Source organism: Colletotrichum gloeosporioides (genome assembly GCF_011800055.1).
Source record: "Colletotrichum gloeosporioides strain Lc1 chromosome Unknown consensus_75, whole genome shotgun sequence".
Classification (NCBI taxonomy): Eukaryota; Fungi; Ascomycota; class Sordariomycetes; order Glomerellales; family Glomerellaceae; genus Colletotrichum; species Colletotrichum gloeosporioides.
Window position 1 is genome coordinate 183901 of NW_025544720.1, and position 23040 is coordinate 206940.

At 51.9% G+C, this 23040-nt stretch overlaps 9 protein-coding genes across 9 annotated transcripts; 4 read left to right on the forward strand and 5 right to left on the reverse strand.

Moving 5' to 3' along the window:
* Nucleotides 1-772: 772 nt before the first annotated feature.
* GCG54_00014260 (Polyamine transporter 1) lies at nt 773-2830 on the reverse strand (the record flags this gene model as incomplete). The annotated part of the gene is made up of 5 exons (XM_045414099.1): nt 773-969; nt 1045-1471; nt 1635-2096; nt 2218-2717; nt 2827-2830. The coding sequence occupies 5 exons, from the start codon at nt 2828-2830 to the stop codon at nt 773-775; spliced, it is 1590 nt and encodes a 529-aa protein (XP_045259620.1).
* Nucleotides 2831-3869: 1039 nt separating this feature from the next.
* GCG54_00014261 (Amidase) lies at nt 3870-5581 on the reverse strand (the record flags this gene model as incomplete). Its single annotated transcript, XM_045414100.1, has 3 exons — nt 3870-5081; nt 5139-5362; nt 5413-5581. 3 exons carry the CDS (start codon nt 5579-5581, stop codon nt 3870-3872), a joined length of 1605 nt encoding a protein of 534 aa, XP_045259621.1.
* Nucleotides 5582-6163: 582 nt separating this feature from the next.
* On the forward strand, nt 6164-9989 carry GCG54_00014262 (Chitin deacetylase 1; the record flags this gene model as incomplete). Its single annotated transcript, XM_045414101.1, has 6 exons — nt 6164-6209; nt 6263-6338; nt 6395-7261; nt 7967-8020; nt 8076-8694; nt 8757-9989. The coding sequence occupies 6 exons, from the start codon at nt 6164-6166 to the stop codon at nt 9987-9989; spliced, it is 2895 nt and encodes a 964-aa protein (XP_045259622.1).
* Nucleotides 9990-10119: 130 nt separating this feature from the next.
* Nucleotides 10120-12084, reverse strand: GCG54_00014263 (putative permease C29B12.14c; the record flags this gene model as incomplete). The annotated part of the gene is made up of 5 exons (XM_045414102.1): nt 10120-10596; nt 10657-10878; nt 10939-11736; nt 11794-11897; nt 11955-12084. 5 exons carry the CDS (start codon nt 12082-12084, stop codon nt 10120-10122), a joined length of 1731 nt encoding a protein of 576 aa, XP_045259623.1.
* Nucleotides 12085-12817: 733 nt separating this feature from the next.
* On the forward strand, nt 12818-14661 carry GCG54_00014264 (Multidrug resistance protein fnx1; the record flags this gene model as incomplete). The annotated part of the gene is made up of 3 exons (XM_045414103.1): nt 12818-13535; nt 13592-14024; nt 14103-14661. The coding sequence occupies 3 exons, from the start codon at nt 12818-12820 to the stop codon at nt 14659-14661; spliced, it is 1710 nt and encodes a 569-aa protein (XP_045259624.1).
* A 626-nt stretch (nt 14662-15287) lies between these two features.
* On the forward strand, nt 15288-16693 carry GCG54_00014265 (D-galactonate dehydratase; the record flags this gene model as incomplete). Its single annotated transcript, XM_045414104.1, has 4 exons — nt 15288-15538; nt 15610-15719; nt 15776-15887; nt 15940-16693. Coding segments are annotated over 4 exons (1227 nt in total), but the record flags the coding sequence as incomplete, so codon positions are not given.
* A 680-nt stretch (nt 16694-17373) lies between these two features.
* On the reverse strand, nt 17374-18324 carry GCG54_00014266 (2-dehydro-3-deoxy-D-gluconate 5-dehydrogenase; the record flags this gene model as incomplete). Its single annotated transcript, XM_045414105.1, has 3 exons — nt 17374-18033; nt 18084-18261; nt 18305-18324. The coding sequence occupies 3 exons, from the start codon at nt 18322-18324 to the stop codon at nt 17374-17376; spliced, it is 858 nt and encodes a 285-aa protein (XP_045259626.1).
* An 879-nt stretch (nt 18325-19203) lies between these two features.
* On the forward strand, nt 19204-21141 carry GCG54_00014267 (Dihydroxyacetone kinase 1; the record flags this gene model as incomplete). The annotated part of the gene is given in 4 exon segments (XM_045414106.1): nt 19204-19210; nt 19230-19788; nt 19841-20460; nt 20516-21141. The coding sequence occupies 4 exon segments, from the start codon at nt 19204-19206 to the stop codon at nt 21139-21141; spliced, it is 1812 nt and encodes a 603-aa protein (XP_045259627.1).
* Nucleotides 21142-21457: 316 nt separating this feature from the next.
* GCG54_00014268 (putative 4-hydroxy-2-oxoglutarate aldolase) lies at nt 21458-22453 on the reverse strand (the record flags this gene model as incomplete). The annotated part of the gene is made up of 1 exon (XM_045414107.1): nt 21458-22453. One exon carries the CDS (start codon nt 22451-22453, stop codon nt 21458-21460), a length of 996 nt encoding a protein of 331 aa, XP_045259628.1.
* Between the last annotated feature and the right edge of the window lie 587 nt (nt 22454-23040).

Consider the following 23040-nt stretch of genomic DNA (forward strand, 5'->3'; position numbering starts at 1 on the left):
CCCGGATTAACTTTTCTACAAATCGGAGACCCGAGCAGCTGGGCCTTTTGTACAGATTTTGAGCATCGCGTAACCGCTTTCATCGTTGCAAGAACTGGATCTTTTGTCGATCGATGTTTCTGGAAACCGCGAGACACGTCGCACTAACTCTAAAAAGTCTGGCAAGGCGCGTTTACTTGCTGCCCTTTTTCCGAGCACATGGTAGGTCTCGCCTTTGTTGTTGCGCCTTGTTGTCAATGCCATCCCTGAAAAGGCAAAATCATTGGTTTCGCCGCCAATGGCCCACTTCGGCCTGCGCCCTTAGCTTGACACGGGCATCTCCATAATGCCTAGTGCTGTAAAATCTCCCCCATAATTAGGGCGTTCATGGAGCGATCTAAGATGTCAACTCCTCGGAGCTGATGGCCCCGAGCCAATCAAGTTTACATGATTGAGAGAATTCTTTTCGCAGATCATGCGGAGATTGGTAAAGATGCAACTGAAATGCGGCTGAAATGTTGGCTGCGCATGGGTACAACGTGGCGGCAAGGAAGCCGCCGTTCCGCCATCCCGCTGGATCCCGCTCTCAAACAGATCAAGACCGTTGAAGCCACCGCCAACAAGAGGTCGAATTCGATACAAACATCTTGATGTTTGAACGGCGTCAAGATAGAGCAGTCAAATACTCGAGGAAGCTAATTGACCATAGATGATCATGAATTCGAAGGCTATTAAGTATTTCTAAACAAATGCTAAGAATTTTTCCCAAGTACCAGAACATCCCGAGACCGCCCTAAGCACTCTCAACCTTTTCTTCCGCCGTCTTGGTCTTCGAGCCAAAGATCACGATGCAGATCACAGCAGCAGAGGACACCATGACGAATAGAGCACTCACTGTCGAAAACCAACCGACACCAATGCCCTGGACTCCCGGAAGACATACTGCTGTCGCAATAGCGGCGAATAGATACCTAATGAAGTAGTTGCTCGCTGTGGGGTTAACGTCAGCAATTCCATCTTCATGATAGAGGAAGACGGGTTAAGTTGGTGAGTTGGAAAGCATACCCATGACTTCGGAGGCGCGGTCCCGAAAGACATCCAGACAATAACTGTTCAGGCAAGGGAAGCAGACCATCTGAGCAACACCCTGCACAAACATGCAGATAATGGGAAGGGGGATGCCGCCCTTTTGTTGGTCGATAGCCCATCCGTAGATGATCGCACTTCCCGGAATCACCAACCCCATGGCAACAAAAGCACTTCGGAGTCTGTCCTCCGGTACCCGCCTACCGCGCTTCTTGATCCACTTTTTGACGGTGTAGTCGGCGTAAGGGCCGCCGACGAAGGTGCCTGCGAGGTACCCCGCTCCCGGAGCTAGGAAGAAGAACCCGGATTGCAGCGGGGAAGTGAGGTGGAATCGCGGGTTGATCACATAACGAACGGGCGTCAAGAGAACTTGCATGTTCCACAGGATCGATGATGCGGCGATGCCCTGGATGTGTAGTTAGCTGGGGGTGAACCAACAGATTGCGTCTTACCGCGTTGATCAAAACGCGTCATGCGTTTTGAGTTGAGGCTTGCAGCTTGCAGCGGTCCAGCTTTGGCGCGGAAACCTACGATTTTTCTTAATGGCAGGAGGCTTTGGGAAGACTTACCACAAGAAGAATCCTCGGATGGCGGAAGAGGGAGATAACACGAAATGGGTTGGTCCACTCCCAGACCTGTCCAACTTTCTCTTTGAAGGTGAGCCCCTCTAGCTCTTCGGACCACTTGCCATGACTTGTTTCCGGCAAGAAGCCAACGGCCAGGATCATTGCTACTCCTCCCACAGCACCTTGGAACCAGAAGAGCGACTCCCACGTAGAGTAGGTCACGATAACGCCTCCGAGGAAGGGACCAAAGGCAGGTCCAATCAGAGTGCCACCCAGGAACCAGCCCAACGCCGTACCGCGCTCAGTCGGTCGGTACACATCGCTTAAGCAGCTTGAGCCGACGACCAGGAAGCAAGTGCCTCCGAACGCGGTGATGCATCGGAAGATAAAGAATGCGGCCAGGTTGGGGGCCTTCGCAGTTGCGAGAGAGAATGTGCAGAACAACACTGTCGATATGACAAAAACCTGGGATATTTAGTTCAACGGAACGATGAGGAAATTGCGCGACAGCGAGAGTTGCCAAAAAGCCTATTGTGAAGACTACTATTGTACATGATGTTCGAGGTACAGTGATGATTGTGCTTACCCATTTTCTGCCGTACACCTGACTAATCGGGCCCCAGAAGAGGACACCGATGCCCATGATCAATAGGAATAGCGCGTTGGAGTAATTGATGACGGTTCCCGTGGTGTTGAAAGCCGCTGCCACCTCAGGCAGGGCTGATAATACCAGGAGGGCTGCCAGATTGACACCAAGGCCACCGAAGGACACAATGGCTGTGATCAGGATCTTGCGCTTAGGGGTGAACTTGGCGTAAACAGTATCATCCTCACGATATGAGAAGGGCCGGCTAGGAGTCTGCGCGAGGATGTTCACACCCTTCTCGGCGTTGGAGGTCCTCATTGCCAGTAAGTCTGGCGGCAGCTCATCCACTCGCGTGGGTACTTCTGACAGCGTATTTATCGACGACATCTTGGAGACCTGTTCGATGTAGCGTTTCTTGTGACATAGAAAAGAGAACACGGAGTTGAATGCGATGTATTTGCCAACTTGGGTTGAACTAAAGACACGATGAAAGAGAATCGCTGACAAGGGAGAATTCAGGATTTTGCCAAGAAAACAGTCTACACATTCCAACAATAACCCAGCGTAAAACAAACCAGAAATAGGGGGACGAGCTTTGCATTTAAATACGCATGTGCGCGAAGTTCAAAGGGAGTTGAAAGAAAACGCAGAAAAAATCCTTACCCGGTCGGTCTCCACTCGGACACCCAATTCCGAAGTCGGTCAATCACAATCAATGGATCAACAGCTCCGAGACGCCTTCAAAGACATCATCCATGAATTAAGGAAGCTCAAAACCAGCAAAAAATGTTTCATTGGGCCGGGTCCGGCTAGGAATTCAAAGCGGAGCGACTCCGCAGCGGGGAACAACCACACAATCTGCAACTCTTGTTGCGTCTGCCACCTCCACTTCGGGTTGAAATCAGGCACGATATTGGACAAGGGCGCCCGCGGGGACCCACTGAGGCTGCAATTCCCTTATCTAACACCTTTTTGGGTCTGGGCCTGCGTGTCGAGGATAATGTGGAAATTTTGCCGGGGCCGGGAGCGGAGCGTGGGGGTTCCCAGGAGTGTTGGTCCCCTCTCGTGTCGGTGCCGGCGCATCGGGCAAGAAGCCGAAGTTGAAGGGCCCGAGGTCGGCCGGGACTGAGGCCACCGAGACAAGATAGACTCCGCCCTCGGACCCGCTACTGCCGGTCGCCGCATGCCGTAACGCGGAGGGAGAGACTCGAATGCCGTGGGATGCTGTGTGTGAATCAGACGGCGTTCTGTCCTGGAAGTTTATTTCTCACGAGTTTATCCCCTGCTAATCATATTAGTTATAGTCCGATCGCTTTGTCCCGACCTTCGGGGGAGACTACTTGACTCGATTATCCCTAGCATCCTAAACAAGTAAGTCTGCAGCTACCATTCGTAGCTAATCAAAGCTATGTGAGGGGCCGACTTATCCTTGCAAGACATTCAAAGTGTCGATCAGGACAACGTCTAGTGCATCGGGGAAGCCGTCTTTCGGTCCAGGTGCTGTTGGTAAATATGATGCACAAGAAGGTGAAGTGATTTCTTCATAGCTCGCGAAGGCGTAGGGTGTATTCTTAAGTTGCGAAATTGTGCTACAACATCATGTTACCTTCGGCCCGGGGAAACATTCGAAGACCAGAGTTGCCGGCTGTCCTTTATCTAGTTTTCCAGTCATTCTTCAAACTCCACGCGTATGCCACCCGATAAACATCGTCTTCATGCCACCATTTTCCAATGACCTGCATGCTCACTGGCAGCTTGGTTCCGGAGCCCTTTAGTGGGCCTTCCTCGATGGTGAGCATACCGATAGGCATGGCTAGTACCGGGTGTCCTGACTGATCAAACGGAGCAGTGTTCGCAGTCAATCCCACTTGTTTACCAATCTTCTCCAGCGGCGATGCATCATACGGGGTATGCGAGTTGGCGATGTAGGGCAGATTGGGCGCAACCAGCACGTCATATTTCTTGAGTGCCGTGTCGTAATCGTCTCGGAGTTTCCTGCTCAAGTTCGTTGCCTTCCCCAGCAGACCGGGAAACGCCTTTTGCGCGTAAACCCCGTTCAGGTATATGTTCTTGGACGAGACGTACGCGTTGTCCCATTGCTCTTGAGTGAGATTTTGAAACTTATCGGTGAGGTCTGTCATCACATGGCCTCTTCTGCCGAAGTTAAGATTTCGCTTGGCGAGATATCCTCCGGCCTTGCTGATAGCCGTCCACACGGCTGCGCCTTGAGAATGGAAGGGCACTGAGACCTCTTCGACGGTTGCGCCCAGGTCACGTAGTCCCTGGATCGCTGCCTCCACACAGGCTTTGAGGCGAGGCTCAACTGAGGGTTGGTTCATGCCCTCGACCAAAACACCGACTTTAACACCGGATAGGTCGGCCGGATTTTGCAACGCAACCAGGTTGTCGTAGTATTTAGAGATTTTGTCCGGTGAAGGTGCTGCGAAAGACCGATCGTCGATGTTGTCATTTCCGGCGATGGCTTGCAGCATCAGAGCGTTGTCGAGGAGGGTTCGTGTCATGGGCCCGATGTGATCATTCGTCGGCTCGTTAGAACCGCAAGCCGTGTAAGGGACAAGGCCAAAGGTAGGCTTGAGACCGTAGATACCACACCAGCCGGCAGGCACACGAATTGAACCTCCTTGGTCTGCGCCTAGGGCCATATCGACATCGCCGTTGGCTACCAGAGCACCAGAGCCGCTCGAGCTTCCTCCACTGCTATAGCCCTTGGCGTAAGGATTGTGCACATGGCCGGTTGAGGATGAGCTGCTTGTGGCTGAGTGGCACATGTTTTCGCAGACTGACTTTCCGGCAATGACGGCTCCGGCCTCGAGAAGTCTGGTGACGATAGTTGCATCGGTGTTCTGATTTCACGCATTAGCCATTGAAGACGCTCAAATGGTTTTGGAAGAGTGTCTCACAGGGACATAATCTTTTACAAAGTCGGTGCCCATAAGCATCGGAACCCCTTTTACAGCTATGTTGTCTTTGACAGCAACCGTCTTTCCAGCAAGAAGGCCTCCTTTCTTCTGCTGGTCCTCAATTCGACATCTCCACGCCCACGCTGATAGGAGGTTGTCGGACGAGTCAGGAAAGTGAATGTCTTCCCTCGGAAATCTGACCTCATCTACTGGCGGTACGTAGTCTGCCAAATGGTATTAGTCTAGCTTGACAAAAGTTTTACACGGCACTCACCAGGAAGAGACATTATTCCGACTACAGATTCGTGGAACACTGCAAGAAGTTTTTGGTACTCATCCTTTTCATCATTTTTCAGAGTAACACCCAGCGCGTTGAGGCTATCGTCAAGAACCTCCGCCGTGACGGGGTTTGTCTTGTCGACGTTCAAAGAGAAGACAGACATTTCGGGATCAGTGTCGAGATTTAGACTCAAAAAGGCGCATTCCGTGAACTTGAGACCCGATTCAAAATATTCGCGATCAAAGCCAGCTGATATCATTCAAGCCAATATAGATTGAGTGTCTGCAGGAGTTCTAACCCATACCTAATCTCTTAGATAGGTCCGGAAGCCCTGGATCGATATCTTATCGCTATTATCAACTCCCCGCAAAGAATTCGCTACATTCGGATCATCCGATTTCTCTCTGAAAAGGTCATCGGCGACCGTGAACCGGTAGCAGTGCAGCTCGATCAACCCCACTATGTCCTTATCTTAGGAAGGATCAACCCCACCATCCGCGTACCCCGCAAGATATCGCAAGTTGAATTAGTTCTCGGAGGAGGGGCAACCCGATAGTCTTCTGCGGCTAACTTATGGAGGATGCGTATTGGGGGTTTCAAATGTTGTATTAAAGGGCATGCATTGCTTGTCGCGACAAGTACGAGATTCCGTTGAAGCCATCGATCTTGGATGGCTCATTTATAAGTTTCGCCTGAGACTGTCCGAACATTCGAACAACACCGACAATTTTTAACAACTTCAAAAATGGTGCATATCGAGGAGAGTCTCCAGATACCTCGCGACTTTGAGGGTGAGTAATGGTCCAATAACCGAAACATGTGCGTCTAACATCATCATGTCTAGGATTCGGCGAGGAGGGGTTTGATCCAAAGTGGCCCAACGGTGCTCGCATTGCCGTGTCTTTTGTCCTCAACTATGAGTAAGTTTCGATTTGCGCATCATTTAACGAGTATCACGGGCTGATGGAAAATCCAGAGAGGGAGGGGAGCGAAGCATCCTGGATGGCGATCCTTTTTCGGAGCCATATCTATGGGAAAAGGGTGCGTCTGGTGGTTATAAGGAAGGTGCACGATACCTCAACGCCGAGCAAGACTTTGAGTATGGCAGCCGTTCTGCATCCTGGCGTCTTATTCGACTATTCAAGGAGTTTGGGTGGAGCTTCACCACGTATGCCGTTGCTTACGCCCTGAAACGAAACCCGACCTTTGCAAAAGCCCTGGTTCGCGACGGCCATGAGATTGCCTGCCATGGTTTAAGGTGGCTCGACATCTGGAACTACTCTCTGGAAGAAGACAAGGAGTATATCAAACAGAACATCTTGATGTTGAAAGAGGTTTCGGGCGAGATGCCGGTCGGTGCTTATTTCGGCCGCGGGACCCCAAACACTCCTTCCTTGTTCCCAGAGGTTTGGAAGAGCCTGGGTGGAGAGTTTCTCTGGTCCTCGGAGTGTTACAACGACGATGTGCCTTACTGGCTTGACTTGCCTTGGGAGAAAGACTTGCCAGAAGCTGAGAGAGAAGGCATGCTTCTGATCCCTTACAACTATGACTGCAATGATGGCAAGTTTCACATGTCACCTGGATTCGGCAGCTCTGTCGCTGAGACATATGAGCAATATCTCAAGAACACCTTCGACTGTTTGTACAGAGAGGGCGGGAAGCTGATGAACATCCCGTTGCATACGCGCATCATTGGCAAGCCGGGAAGATCTGAGGCCCTGAGAAAGTTCATGAAATACATCTCAGAGAAAGAGGGGGTTTGGGTCACGACTCGAAGAGATATTGCTAAGCATATGAGGGCCGAATTTCCGTACAAACCCAATGGCGAGTGGATGAAGGGTGTGTGAGATAGGGTTCTAGTTATGAGGATTAGAAAAATTCTATGAAGTCTTGAACGTCCATTTACAAGACCGACGTCGATGTACAGTAAACCTTCTGGTACAAAAGGCGAAGCAGCTTGTTGAGACCCCTAGTAGTAGCTCTGTGTAGTTAGCACATGATCACTATCCCCAGCCTGCATAGCCAAGACATTTCGTTGAGAAAGAGATGATTGCTAATGATGGCTGACTCGACCCTCTCACTGGCTGCTCGAAACACAAGTGTCGGAACGTCCGATCGGCAGTGCGACGGCTGCTGCGTCGGAATGTTCCCGAAGTGGGACTAGTGTCTCACGGAAGTCGTCCGACGAAGAAAAAGCTGTCTGAAGGCGAGATCGGCACCGGTGATCGCAACCGACATCTATGTAAATCGGACATCCGCCTCCGCAGTCTCGCTCAGCGCTGCGGTCAACTTGGCAGTCGAGCTTCTTGGCGGGCATCTCATGTTAACAGCCTGCGGAGATGACACCTGACGCATATCCCCCGGCTTCATCGCCCCCAGTCTCCTCAGCCGGAGTCCCTCCGAACCCTAGGAAGAGAGGAAGGACGGCCTGCACAAGATGTAAAAGCCGTAAGCAAAAGGTAATCGACTAGAGTTGTTAAGGATTCCGGGAAAACTATCTGATTTTGAAGTGTGACGACCAATTTCCGGTCTGTTCGAACTGTCGTAGGTCAGGCGCTCAATGCGACAAGGTAGATGTCACAGATGAAGCTTCATCGACTGCGTAAGTATAAGCTCATGAGGGAAGTTTAATGAACGTGAGCTGAAGACTGATTCAGATACACCCGGGCATTAGAAGAAAGGGTGGCCTACTTGGAGAACAAGCTGGCTCAAATTCCTACGCCGGAAACCAACTCGACCCCCAGAGAGACCGCCAGTATTCACTCCAATCACTCAACTAGGGACAAAAATGCTCTGAGCGACGTGGTTGCACACGTGTCGCTAGGGAACTTCGAGGCTCCTGCCTACGTTGGACCTTCCGCCGGATTGTCGCTTGCCCTCAACCTCGGCGAGATGGTGCAAGCTACTGTCTGGAACAAGATGTTGCCAGACATTCATGACGGTGCAAGCGCCAATCGGTCAACTGGTTGCCTCAACCCGGGCCCTAGGTGCCTCACAGTTGAGGATCTTCTGGCTCATGGTGTCAAAGAGCCCCCGAGTGATGAGCAGGGTTCAAAGATGTTGAGGGCATACATATCCCAACTGCACTCCAAGTACCCTTTTCTCGAGCCCGAGGAATTGTGGAAGCTGCATGGCGAAAGAGTCGCATTAGCGGCAACTCCGCCGCAAAGTTTGAGCAAGGCTGAAAGATTTGGTGTGTTTAAGCTGTACTTAGTTTATGCTATGGGTGCAACATTGGTGCAGTTGACACAGCGTGGCCCGGGATTTTCCCCGGAGGTACGTCCCTATCTCTTTACAGCCGCTGCAAAATTGATGCACCTGAGCTTACATATTCACAGGCCCTCTACATAACTGCGCTGCAGCACATATCTGCGGCAAGGGAATCGCGGACGGTGCAGAATATTGAGGCGATGACGTTGTTGGTCATGTTCCATCTCCGATCGACCTCTAGCCATGGACTGTGGTACATGATTGGCCTGGCAATGAGGACGTCCATTGATCTTGGGCTTCACCGCGCAGCTCACGAAAACAATCTTCCTGAATCCGTGGTTCAGCGCAGGCGAAGACTATTCTGGTCTGTCTACTTACTAGAGCGGACGATCGCCATCTCACTCGGTCGACCCTTGAGTATCGCGGACAACCAGATTGATGTAGAGTTCCCTGATACTTGCATCAACAGCAGCAGCTCATCTGCATCCGGGACTGTTGGAAACGATATAACACTTGCAGTTGTGCTATTCAAGCTCCGCCGAATCGAGTCGAAGATTCACCACTCCATTTACCGAACAGACAAAGCCCTAGATACCCTTCGACCAAAACTTGATCGTCTTTACCAACGGCTCCAGAGTTGGCGTGCATCGCTCAATGAGTGGATGGCACCGAATCATCCCGAACTCAACTACGCTCTGTTGCTGTACAGTCGTGCTCTCAGGCTTCTAATTCAGCCTTTCTTACCTCTTCTCCCGCCTTCTGACCAGTTCTACGGACTGTGCATGAGAGCTGCGGGGGATATCTGCCAGGCTCACAAGAGGCTCCATCAGACCCTTGACTACGGTCACAGCTTCATTGCCGTTCAGACTGTGTTCGTCGCCGGGGTTACTCTTCTTTATGGACTCTGGACACAAGGCAATGAGCTTTGGTCAGTAGCACTTGCAAATGACATCCGTGCTTGCTCTTTAGTGCTGTTTGTCATGGGCGAGAGAGCATCTTGGGTTCGCAAATACAGAGACGCTTTTGAAGTTCTTGTGAACGCAGCTATGGAGAAGCTTCAAGATGGTGAATCTGGCTTGGCGGAAATGGCCTCAGCTCAGATGCGTGCAGGAAGACAACAGGACACGACAATAAACGGGCAGAGCGAGGAAGCTGCCGGTGAGAGGGAAGTGGGACAAATGACTGATGAAAGCTTCGACCAGTTTCTGGGTAGCGTTGGAGACTCTGGAATTGCGGGTGGGGGGTTCGAAGGTGCTTGGCCCATGGTCGCCGAGTTGGCGAACTGGATCGATCAGGACAGCGGAAGCCCTGTCTGGATGCCCAACTTTGAATTGTTGCAAAGCCTCTCCGGCAACGACTAGGACTAGGCGGACGGTGCAACGATTCGATGGATGGTTTAATGCAGCTGGGCCTAATATCTATGTCGGTGCTCCACATACGAATAGTAGTTAATCGACTACATTTTTCCCACCGATGCCAGAGGGCAAAAGATTACACCATGTTCTTCTCACTGACTGACTCGGTCCCTGTACCCTTTGCATCAACTCGACTTATGTTTACATCATCGACGGCAGAGATAACTCCTCGGATTGTGTCAACGCTTTCGCCTGCGAAGAAGCCTTCCGAGGAGGCCATATCCTCGAAGCCCATCGTCGCTTCAGACTCGCTTCCTTCGGGGTAAATGGGTGGCGGCCAGATTAGACAGGCCACGTAGTACACCAATGCTCCCATCGTGAGAGATAACAAGAACCCAAGCTTGTACATGTTTTTGCTGGCTTGATTGACGGCGTTTGGGTCGAGGCTGCCCGCGATACCGTGGACCGTAAATGCCACGCCGGCAATCCAAGCAGCAATAGCCCGAAGGTTCCAGCCGTTCAGATATGCATATGGAGATCCTGCGGCTTTGGTGTACAAGCTCGGAACATGAAAGTTGCCGCGACGCAAGATCCAGTAATCGACGATCATAATCTATGGCCTTTGTCAGATTGATGGAATTCTCTTTCTTCGCTCATCCAATTAGGTACATACCCCACAGGTTGGCATTAGGAAGACAGTATATGAGCCTAGGAATGTAAGAAATGAGCTAGCGCTGGAGATGATCTTCCATGGAACGCAAAGCGGTGCTAGAAGTGCGCAGATAACCTGGCCACGGACGATGTTGATGTACCTGGGCCAAAGTCCGCTTGTATCGGCACCAACTGGCAATGAATTTGAACCAGCGTTCGTTGCAATAATCGCCAAGATCATGCCCTATAAGACGCGCATGTTAGCAGCAGCTTACCGGAATCCGGCTGGAAAGAGGGGACTCACTGCGGACGCGAAGAACATTCCTGCCCTTGCCCCAGGGCCCCAGTACTCAGTCAGGATGGCGTTGTAGAGATCCCAAACGTTCCAGTAGCTCTTGCCGAGAAATCCTGCAGCAGCACTGGTTGTTGCACAACTCAGGAACATGACCAAAACCTTGCTAACAAGGATACCGGTAGCCTGAGACCATGTTGCTTGTGCGGGCTTGGTGGCATACCGAGCAACATCGGGTTGGTTAACAAGAATGGGGCACAGTGCTGCCATGACACTGTTGATAGCCTGTATCATGGGCCACACAAGTGCAGAGCCACTCAGAGACTTCCCTCCAAAGTCGAAATCTCCTAGAGTTCCTCCATTCATGTGAATGGCCCATCCCATCACACCGAACAGGCCGGCAGTCGTTGCCACGGACTTGACAACGAACAAATGGCGTAAGATCGTTGGATGCACAAACATGACTGGGAATTGAATAACCCAGAAAATGAAGAAAGCGAGTAGGTTTTTGGATGTGATTCCGGCGCTGGCGGGAAGTCTGTTCGGGATTCTGTCCCATCCCGAACCAAAGATAGCCCGCAAAGCGACCGACGTGAGCATGCCTCCATAGAAAGACTGGGTTGCGAAGTAGATGATGGCGACAGAGGCGCGAACCACAATGAACAGTTTTGCACCGCTAACCCCCGCAGCGGCTCTGACGTAGACGGGAAAGCCGACATGGTATCGAGTTGCACCGCGAGAGTTGAGAATAACAACGACACTCAGAATAGCTGAGCCGATCACAGCTGCGACAATACCGTGCCACCATTGCTGGAAGTATTTGAGTTAGTGACTGGCGGCTGGGACAGGTCAAGTAACGAAGCTCACAAGGCCGATAGAGATTAGAGTTGCTCCCAGGTTATATGAGCTAGGCGAAAATGTCTGTGTTAAGTAATATGCGAAGAAATGCAACGCAGTCCATGTACGCTGAGCTACGACGCTGTTAGCTATGAATTCCAAGCTGTCTTCTTCTCACGTTGCGTTCTTACAGGGCGGTGTTGGAAGCAAATCTTCGTTGAAATAAGCTGGACCATCATCGGGATGCTCTTTGGTCTGAATGAATTTCTTGAACTCTTTTCGGGAGGAGAAAGCTCTCCGCAGTCTCGCGGCTTGACCCATCACAGCTTGTCGTGAACGAGATGGGCGACGCTATTCGGCAAATGTTTCACGAAAGGTGCACTGCAATCGCTAATATCAAAAATCGACATTTTTTCAGTCCATTGCAGATCTTAAACATCATGTAGATAACGAACAGACGCCTTATCACTGAGCCCATACTGCCCTCGTCGCAGTGCCACACCCTCCAAGTTCAGGATAATTGATAAGAACCAGGTCTTCCTCGCCGAGCAAGAAACGACCAATGCGTCTCTGATAACCATCGACTACCACAAAATTCCACAGATAAATATTGTCGGATATCCGACCATCAGGTAATTGGCTAGCCAGCTGAGCGACCGTCGGCATCGGATCCTCCGATGTGGACTAAACCGTTGTGGAGACGATCGCTTCAAAAGTTGCCGAAGCCCCTGTCAGCCATGACGCACCCATATTTTCATGGTCACATCAATTCGCCTTCCAGATCATTTCGCCGAGCCCGGAGCCGAAAACAGGCCGATGAACCAATCTTCGCCCACAGCTATCCGGTCTTGGCTCCCCGGACAGGTCCACTCTCAATGTCGGATTGCCGGTGTCAAATTTTTCGTTGAAGCGTGCGAAATGTCGACTCAACGTTAGACGGTTTCGAATTTCTAGTCTCTCATTTATCTTTCACTTCGCTTGGCATTATCTTTTGTGCTGCTTTTATCGGATGTTGGTTGCCCCATTTCAACTGATCGCCGACAAGGGTTGAATGATGAGGGGCGATCTCGAAACCACCAAGGCCGAAAAGGCTCTTCACGATCAGACTAATATACTTCCTTTGAAGCAGCTGATGGTCGTTTTTGCAACTTTGGCAATCACCCTCCTTATTGCGTTCATCGATCAAAATGGCATCAGTATCACATTACCGACAATCGCCGCCGACCTCAATGCCGAAGACACGATATCCTGGGCGGGAACGTCATCGCTCATCGCCAACACTACTTTCCAAATGCTTTATGGACGATTCTCAGACATCTTCGGCCGGAAAGCTGTGTTCCTGAGTGCGATTGGCCTGTTGGCATTGGCAGACCTTCTTTGCGGGCTCTCACAAAATGCGGCCATGTTCTACATCTTTCGAGGCATTGCTGGAATTGGTGGTGGCGGTATCACAAACCTGGCCATGATCATTGTGTCTGATGTTGTAACTCTCGAGCAACGTGGCAAGTACCAAGGCATCATTGGTTCAATGGTCGGGCTAGGAAACGTTCTTGGCCCTTTTCTTGCCGCTGCCTTTATGGAGAGGGCAACGTGGAGAGCTTTCTTCTACATGCTATCACCTCTCGGAGTTATCGTTGGAGTCATCTGCTACTTCTTCTTACCTTCAAAGCCACCCAACGACGATTTCAAAAATAGCGTCAAGAAAATCGATTACGCTGGGTCATTCACTTCGTCTCTCGGCGTCATTTTGTTACTTATTCCAATTTCGGGAGGTGAGTTGGTGCTGGTAGAGTCCGTTTGTGGAAATTTCGTTGCTCACGTAGTACAGGTGGCGCCTATTTTCCATGGAATTCGGCAATGGTAATTAGCATGTTGACCATTGGAGCGCTCGCTCTTGTGTCATTTATCATCGTTGAGTGGAAGTTTGCCAAGTTGCCAATGATGCCGAGTAAGTTTCCCTTTGATGCGTGTACCCTATTGGATCGATGGCCTGACGTTGAGCTAGTCCCGATTTTCAAGAACAAGGTTGTCGTGGTTATGTTGGTGCAAACCTTCTTGTTCGGAGCTGCATATCAATCTTATCTTTACTACATCCCGCTGTACCTTCAAAATGCCCACCAGTTTTCGGTGATGCACTCAGCGGCCATTTACGTCTCTCTCGTGGTCTGTCAGTCGGTCTTTTCGATCCTATCGGGTCAATACATATCTCGTACTAAGCGATACGGAGAGGTAATCTGGCTGGGATTTGGGTTTTGGACCCTGTAAGTACATGTAACCAGTGAACCACCAATGGTGGTCCGTGGCATCAAAGTCGAGCAAGGAAACTAATCATGACATAGGGGCGCCGGTCTCACATTGATCTTCGATCGAAACACGAAACCGGGCATCATTGTCATCCCGCTACTGATTGTCGGCATCGGCGTTGGCTTCATCTTCCAGCCGACCCTGGTCGCACTCCAGGCGCACTCAATCAAGTCGAGACGAGCTGTCATCACATCCAACCGCAACTTTTTTCGGTGCGCCGGTGGTGCATGCGGTCTAGCTATTTCTGCTGCGATTCTTCAGGCGACTCTTCGAGCAAACCTTCCGGCGGAGTTCAAGTACTTGTCAAGCAGCACGTACTCGATTCCTCAGCTCAGCAGCGACGACATGTCAAGAGTCTTGGACGCATACATGGCAGCGAGTCGTGCTGTTTTCATCTTTCAGATTCCGTTGGTTGGTCTTTGCTTAGTCGGGTGCTTGTTAATCAAAGATCGCGGCCTGGAGCCAATTGACGATACGAAGCCGGAGGACACATCGAGCGAAAGCCGAGACGAGGAGGAAGGTATTTCACGGGAGAAGACTTCCGAGAGAGTTGGCGCAAACGAAGATCCAAGTTTGACAAACACAAGAAATTAGACGGTTGTTCCCTATGTATGGGGATTAGAACCCGGCGGGCTTGCGAGCCAATGGTTTACGATGCATGAAAATGGATAGAGGCATAGACATCATAGACGGGCATATTGATAGATCTCATAATACAACAATTTTTCGATAGGAAGACATTGAGGACTCTAAGTCTCCAGCCACAGATTTGAAAAACAGCATCCGAGTGGCTTGGTCCTGACTGTGGCTTATGATATGGACCTGAGTTGGAGGTGGGTCAGGAATGGTCCCGTCTTCGAAATCGATGTGGTAAGAAAATCCACTCCACCGTCGCGTTCTCCATCTACCCAGACGCTAATGGCCAAAATGGCCACGGATAGAAACCCGAGACAGCCTGTGCCGCGACCCGATGAGTGGGGATCGTGGGATGGCCTCTCCGTGCCTCGTGTACCAGCTGTCGTGGGGGTCAAGTTGGGGTGGTGGGGGGCTTATGCGGATGTTTCATGGAAGCTAATGGAGTCACGGCCCCATTGACCCCAAACCCGTAGGTGGATCGGACTGCACATGTGGCACTTCGAGGTTGGGGTCTGACGATGGTCTGAAGCTTTGTTAAGAATGCGATGTGTAATCCCCGGATTGCTTCAGATTCCCCCGCCTAGCTTTACTCCAAAACCTCCTCCCCAGATTTGCCAGCATACCCCACTGCTCAGACCACCCAACCCACAGACATCATCATGGCCAAGATCAAGTCAGTGCGGTACTATCGCGTGAAGCCTCGATGGCTTATGGTGAAGATCACCGATGAGAATGGAGAGTATGGTTGGGGCGAGGCCACTCTCGAGGGTCACGACTTGGCTGTCGAGGGCACCCTTGAGGAGATGATCCCAAGGATTGTTGGTCTCGAAGCAAAGTAAGATTTCACGATCATCATCATTGAGCCCATAGAACATCGAATTTTCAGCGCTGACTGGTAATTCATAGCAACATTGAGCACATCTGGCAATTATTCTGGAGACATGGCTTCTACCGCGGGGGCCCCGTGTTCATGTCCGCAATGTCCGGTATTGATATTGCATTGTGGGATCTGAAGGGTACGGAATTGAAGGAACCGACCAGTGATTGACCCATAAACTGACACCATGGAAAGGACGAAACCTCAAAGTGCCCATCTACGAGTTGTTGGGTGGCCAAGTCCGAAACAAGGTCCAAGTCTACTGCTGGATCGGCGGAGACAGACCTTCCGATGTTGAGGCTGCGGCGTAAGTACTCCGAAAAATTGACAGTATCCTCCGAACGCTGACATCTCCTCAGCAAGAAGCGCATTGAGCAAGGTCTTACCTGCGTCAAGATGAACGCAACGGAAGACCTGAACTGGGTTGACTCGCCTAAGGTACTGAATGCCACTGTTGAGCGGCTGAGGCAAGTCAAGGCTCTGGGTCTTGACGCTGGTCTCGACTTCCACGGCCGTCTTCACAAGGCTATGGCCAAGCAACTAGCAAGAGCCCTTGAGCCCCTTCAACCGCTTTTCATCGAGGAGCCGTTGTTGTGTGAGCATCCCGAAGCTATCAAGCAACTTGCCGATCAGACTACGATCCCGATTGCCTTTGGTGAGCGCCTGTACACTCGCTGGGACATCAAGCGCTTTCTTGAAGATGCTAGCGTCGACATCCTTCAGCCTGACATCGCCCATGCTGGAGGTATCTCCGAGACCAAGAAGATCGCCACAATGGCCGAGGCCTACGACGTGGCGATTGCACCACATTGCCCGCTTGGTCCCGTTGCATTTGCTGCAAGTGTCCAGGTTGCGCTGTCATCCCCTAACTTTTCTATCCTGGAGATGAGTTTGGGAATGCATTACAACACCGAAGCTGGAGACATTGACCTGTTGACCTATCTGAAGAATCCCACAGTCTTTGACATTGAGGGCGGTTATGTCAAGGCACCAACGGGCTATGGCCTCGGCATTGACATTGATGAAGAGATGGTGGAGAAGATCTCCAAGGAGACAGAGCCATGGCAATGCAAAGTCTTTCATGGCCCTGATGGAAGTATCAGAGAATGGTGAAGAGATTGAACTAGACTGTACTTGTATCGTTCATGATCAAAACGCCTCGTTAGAACTATATTCCCAAAATGATCATGACCATGCGCGTTTGAATTGGTCTGGTAGCGGCCTGGATGATACTCAGAGAATACGCAGAGGCAATGTCTTCCAGATTACTGCATTTACCAACGGACCAAGCTGCATTGCAGTACTAAGTCTTGCTGCAGCTTAAGCCTCCGCTGAAAACATGGCCGAAAGTTTGATGATGCGCTTGCATAATTTGAGTCCTAGAATGGCCTAAGTATTCTTTCAAAGGGGCTCTGGCACACTTAAAATACAACGGTCTGTTGACTCTGTTGAAATTGCGTTGTGCCATAAACTGCGTACCAGCCGTTCACGTTTTCCCATATATGTCACTCGTGCTCGTGCGCAGGTTTACGAGACGAAGTACAAATCTATGCCCCCACGTTACCTTTCATCAAATTCTCCGATATGCCGTCTGTTGCCTTGCCCTGTAGAGATCGCCATGTCTTAGCCAACCACTGTAAGTCCCGGCATGGGTAATCCAAGCGGGGTTTGCTAGTCACCAGACGCCTGCGTTGTCCCAATATCACGGTTGTTTATTTCTAGATCAGGTCTATCCCGGCCGCAGGCCCATCGATCCATCCTCTTTCGCTCACCTGCATGCGCTCAAACCCACTCTATCGACCCATCCAGCCGCCATCGACAGTAAGCAACTCACCCGAAACATACAAACTCCCCGCCCCCGCCAGAAACACCGTGGCCCCCTTGAAGTCGTCCGGGGTACCCCATCTCCCCGCAGGAATTCTAGCCAAGATGCTGGCGGCACGCTCGGGGTTGTTGATCAGCGCCTCGTTCATGTCCGTCGCCACGTACCCGGGCGCAATGGCGTTGACGTTGACACCTTGGCTCGCCCACTCGTTGCTCAACGCCTTGGTCAGCTGCGCAATGCCGCCTTTGGCCGCTGCGTACGCCGGCACTGTGATGCCACCCTGGAAGCTGACGAGCGACGCCACGTTGATGATGCTACCGCGGTGGCCGTTAACCGGGTTCGGGCTGCGGGTGAGCATGTAGGCGCCGAGGTCTCTGCAGAGGGTCCAGACCGTCTTGAGGTTAACTTGCAGGACCTCATCCCAGTCACCCATGGGGAACTTGTGTGCGGGGTGTCTGCGCTGGATGCCGGCGCAGGTGACTAGGATGCTCACGTCATGGCCGTCTGCTAGAATGCGTTGTGTGAGGCCTTCCACTTGCTCCTGATTTGAGAGGTCGGCGGTGTAGATGGTGGCTTTGCGGCCCAATGCCTGGACCTGCTTCTGGGTTTCTCTGTTGCTCTCGTCTCTCTGAGTACTGTAAGCGACAGGTGGGCTCGTGTAAATGGGGTGATGCTTACTTGGATGAGAATGATATCCGACCCTGCCTCGGCTAAGGAGACTGCCATGGCCTGGCCAATACCCCGCGTGCCTCCAGTAATGACAGCCGTACGGCCCTGCAATGAGAATAGCTTTTCGATCATGTTCGCCATCTTGTGTGTGTGCTGTGACTTGTGGTGTGAAATTACAGTAATCTGTCTGTCAATACTGCGCAGGTCTTAGTTCATGGCTTCATATCAACCTAGAGTTCAAGAAGCTCATCTTGATCCCCAAATCTCACGAGCCCCTCCCCCGCGATCACGTAGGTAGACGACCCCCACGTTGAGCTTGAGCCCGCACTATTCCCCATCGCCCAGATCCGACCATCGGCTCAATACGGGCTTCTGCATGAAGTGGACCTCAGGTGATTCGTGTCACCACACGTATGATCGATCTAGAAATGCCACGAAGTGAGGGGTTTCGGCTCATCGCCAGCAAAGTCCTTGCTCACGCGAGTCGTTCCCACGGGGAACCTGCGGGGAATGCTGGCTTTGAAGAGGGTGTGTGGATTTCAGGAACGCATCAGACCATTTCCGATCAGGTCCCTCCCCCCTCCCCGCGGATTTGTCCCCGCTCCCCGCACACAAACACCGGGCCTGTTGGGGGTCAGCCCCGCACAAGTCCGGACCCGCAGAGCCGCTTGGACATCGGGCTAGGAGCGACGGTGTGCTTGCGTGGGGGTCGGGAGGATTCCGCTTACGGTCATGGTCTCGAGATGGTCGGAGCCAAGTCGGTGTTAGCTCGATGCAGATGGGATGAAGAAAGAATGGGGCTGTTGCGAGAGATGCACCATACACAAATCTGACAAAACCATGACGGTTGGGGGTCCGTTGAGGGCCACGATGGGGGCATCTCATCTGAATGAGAGGGCAATTGGCATCACTCTGACAACTTGTGGTTCCGCGTGGAGGCGATCTGGCGATGGGCTAAGTAAATGATCCCACGATGCTGGTTCTTCTTGTGTCGAATGTCAATCCGTTGGTCAAGGTAGAAAAGTGGCGGCGGACGCTTGAAAGAATAATGTTAAGTAGTGATTGTAGTGATTCGAAAGGATGCTTCGATAGTTAGACACAGCTCGCAATCCTCAAGAATACCCCAAAAATGTCATGTAAGATCCGCCCGCAAAGGTATCGGCAACTTGATTTCGTCAGCATCACTGACACTAAAGACTCAAGCAAAACATTTCTCGAATGACCCCTCGGCGCTGGTAATCGCCGGACTGCGGTCCCTCACAGCGATTAATCCATCTGTTGCGTTTGATGAAGCTCAAAAGACCGTGTTTCTGGAGACCGCCATCACCGACCCGAAGGTCGCCGTCATTTCCGGCGGTGGGTCCGGCCATGAGCCGTCTTTCGCCGGCTTCGTCGGCAAGGGGCTTCTCTCTGGCGCGGTGGCCGGCTCTATCTTTGCCTCGCCTTCCGCCGATCAAGTCTTCCGTTGCCTCCTTCGACTTGGGTCACAGCGCCGGGAGAACGGTATCCTCGTTGTCATTATGAACTACACCGGAGATGTCCTGCACTTTGGCATGGCAGTAGAAAAGGCACGAGCTGCCGGGATCCGGTGCGATATGCTTGTTGTCGGCGATGATGTCGGCGTTGGAAGGTCCAGGTCCGGAAGAGTCGGGAGGAGAGGGCTTGCTGGAACGGTAATTGTTCAGAAGATTGCTAGTGCTCTAGCAGCTCAAGGGTAAGCACGAATGATAGCCTTCGAAGGGGCCAGAGCTAAACATTGAAAACAGGCATGACTTGTCCGAGGTTCACAACGTGGCTTCTCAGGTCGCTGAAAATCTCGTCACTGTTGGCGCCTCTCTTTCTCACGTTCACGTGCCCGGTAGGGCACCTTCAGGAGATGAGTTATTGTCCAACGAAGAGGTTGAGATTGGCATGGGCATTCACAATGAAGAAGGCTTCGGACGGGTCAAAGACAGTTTGTCCGGTGTGGTTTCCACAATGCTAAACCAACTTCTGAACCAAAAGGACGCGGACCGAGCATTCATCCGCATCCAGAAGGAGGACAGGGTTGTCTTGATGATCAATAATCTTGGTGGTCTCAGTCAACTTGAGCTAGGCGCCATCACCAACGAGGTCATTTCACAGCTTGAGGAGGGACATGGCATTCGGCCAAGAAGAGTCCTGAGTGGTACCTATATGTCTAGCCTGAATGGCTCGGGCTTCAGTATCACTCTTCTGAAGGTTGTTGATGAGAGCTGGGTCCAGCTAATCGACGCTTCTACCCAAGCTAGCGGATGGTTGCCCACCATCACCACTGCAGACCTGCCTGAGAACCGGAAAGCTACGACATCTTCGCAGGAGAAAGACATTGTCGCTGACGAGGAATCTGTAGGAACTAATCTAAGAGGTACCTACCAACGACATTTATCCATACCAGAGACTACCAGCTGACTCTTCCTTAGTCGACGTCGCCGTGACTAAATCTGCCCTAGCCAGTGCTCTGAATCATGTAATTGCTGCAGAGCCGGAAGTCACCAAGTACGATACACTAGTCGGCGATGGAGACTGTGGTCTTTGTCTGAAGACCAGCGCTGAGGCAGTACTGGCATACATCAATCAACAGCAAGACCTAGAAGCAGATGCCGGAAAGCTTGTCGACAACATCGCTCGTGTTGTCGAAGGCAACATGGATGGCACCTCCGGAGCACTTTATGCCATCTTTTTGAACGCCCTCGCTCACGGTCTTAGGGCACAGTCACAGCAGATTCAACAAGTGCAGCAAGCTACCAGTGATACCTGGGCAAAGGCTCTTCAGTCTGCATTGTCGGCTCTTGGAAAATACACACCAGCGCAACCGGGAGACCGGACGGTAGTTGACGCCCTGGCGCCTTTCGTCTCCACGTTCGCGGCGAGTGGCAGTTTGAAGGACGCTGTTGAGGCAGCGAGGAAGGGGTGTGAGTCTACCAAGGGCATGGAAGCGAGCTTGGGCAGATCCGTGTACGTGGGTGGAGAGGAATGGAAGAATTGCCCCGATCCGGGGGCGTATGGACTTGTCAAGCTGATGGAGGGTTTGGTCGCCAGCCCGTGAATTCCGGGATTTCAAAAGTCAAAGTTTGTTGAGAATCCTATTAATGGTGAGAAATTCTTCGCACGAAAATACGAAATGTTCGCATCGTGTTAAGGTTTCACAATGAAAGTCCGTGAGGCCCAGATTTCATTGAATGCGCAGCCAAAACCTTGTCTATCAGTCCGGCTGTTGGCACTTACTCTGTGCACTCATTGTCAGAAAAAGGGCATCGCAAAGGAGCGGCCATTTGATGTAGTAATATGACTTCAATGCATTTTCGCTAAAAACCTGTGATACAGTCCGTTGCTCAACCCCTAACCCATCCTAACCTAGGTGATTATTGTTGCAACTTCTTCTCAACGCCGACGAGTTCGGAGAAGCCGTCCAACTGCTTGGTGAGCCTTTCGCCCTCAAGCAGCGCGCAAGGCTTTCTAGGAAGGCCGCCGTAGTTGTAGTACTCCTGCAATGCAGCCTTGACAGAAACAAACCCACCTTGAATAGCCGTCCAGTCGCCCCGAGCAACAACAGCCTGCAGCTCTCTGGCTTCCGCCAGCTTGCCCTCATCCCAGAGCTTCATCAACTTCACGCAAGCAAGAGGTGCGATGTTTCCGGTTCCACCAATGATGCCGTGTCCTCCGACAACAAGTGTCTGCAGAGTGAAGTCGACACTGCCACCGAAAGTTCGGAATGGGCTGCCAGTATCTCCCTTCTTGGGCACAGTAGCGGCAGCTATCCGGGCAAGCTTTCCGGTGTTGCCACAGGTCAGCTTCACGCCGACAATGTTAGGATGTTGCGACAGCGTGATGATGGTGTCCGAGTTGAGGTCAAGGCCACTGCACGCGCCAGGGTAGTTGTAGATGAGGATCGGAATCGGGCTAGCATCCGCGACCTCACGGAAGTGCTGCAGGATGTGTTCGGTGGAGAGCAGGCCCCCGTAGTAGGCCGGCGGGAGGACAAGGGCGTAGTCGCCGCCAGAAGCGCCAGCCTCTTGGCAAAGCTGGATGGTTTCTCTTGTTGACTGCGCGCCGCAGCCGACCATCAGAGGCAGGTCGCTCTTGCCGGCGGAGTCGAGGGCCGCGCGGGTGGTCTGGTTGATGAGTTGTCTTTCGGCGTGGTCGAGGTGCACAGCTTCGCCGTTGGAGCCGTGGGTGACGAGACCGGCGACGCCGGCCTTGGCAAGGCGGATCGCATGGGACGTGGTCGTCTCTACGTCTACTGAGTCGTCGGCGCGGAAGAAGGCTACTGTTGGGACGTAGAGACCGGGCGTAAGAGCCGGTCTTGAGGCGTTGCCATTGCCATTGTGGGTGGAGTTGCCGTTGGCTGAAGGCGACATGATGGTATGATTTTGTGGGTTTGTGGTACGAGGCGGGAGTCGATTTAGGAGAGCGTACTCAAGAGTAGCGGGTTGTTGAAGTTGATAAAAGCGCAAATGGACGCAGAGTGTGGTGGTAAGCAGTGCTCCTATGGAAAGAAAAATAATTTCAGGAGGCAAGGAACTGATCAGAAAAGCTGTGAATAATCATCCGAACACAACCTTTTTGCCTCTCAGTGTAAGTCATGCGCACAAATAGTCAACCCCAAGTTGGAGGAAGTAGTACATGTAGCCACAGACCGACTCCAAGACCCCCACGCCGGCACCTTTGCGATGGGCCAGATGTCCCTAATCCGAAGCATTAGAGCTTCCACCTAGCCCCCACAGATCGGTGGAAACGAAAGATTCGGAGACCATCCCGCGGGTGCTTTTTCTAGTCCCCGACAGTTGCCTCACGGCTCCGACTTCCCAGCAGCCCGTGTTGGCAGGCAATCTCCCAAACTCCAAACACCACCGTCTTTCTTTTCTTCTTACCCCATCATCTCCACTGTTTCTTCCCCACAGAGTCCGACACAAACAGATCATGTACCTGCACTCTTTTGGCCCAC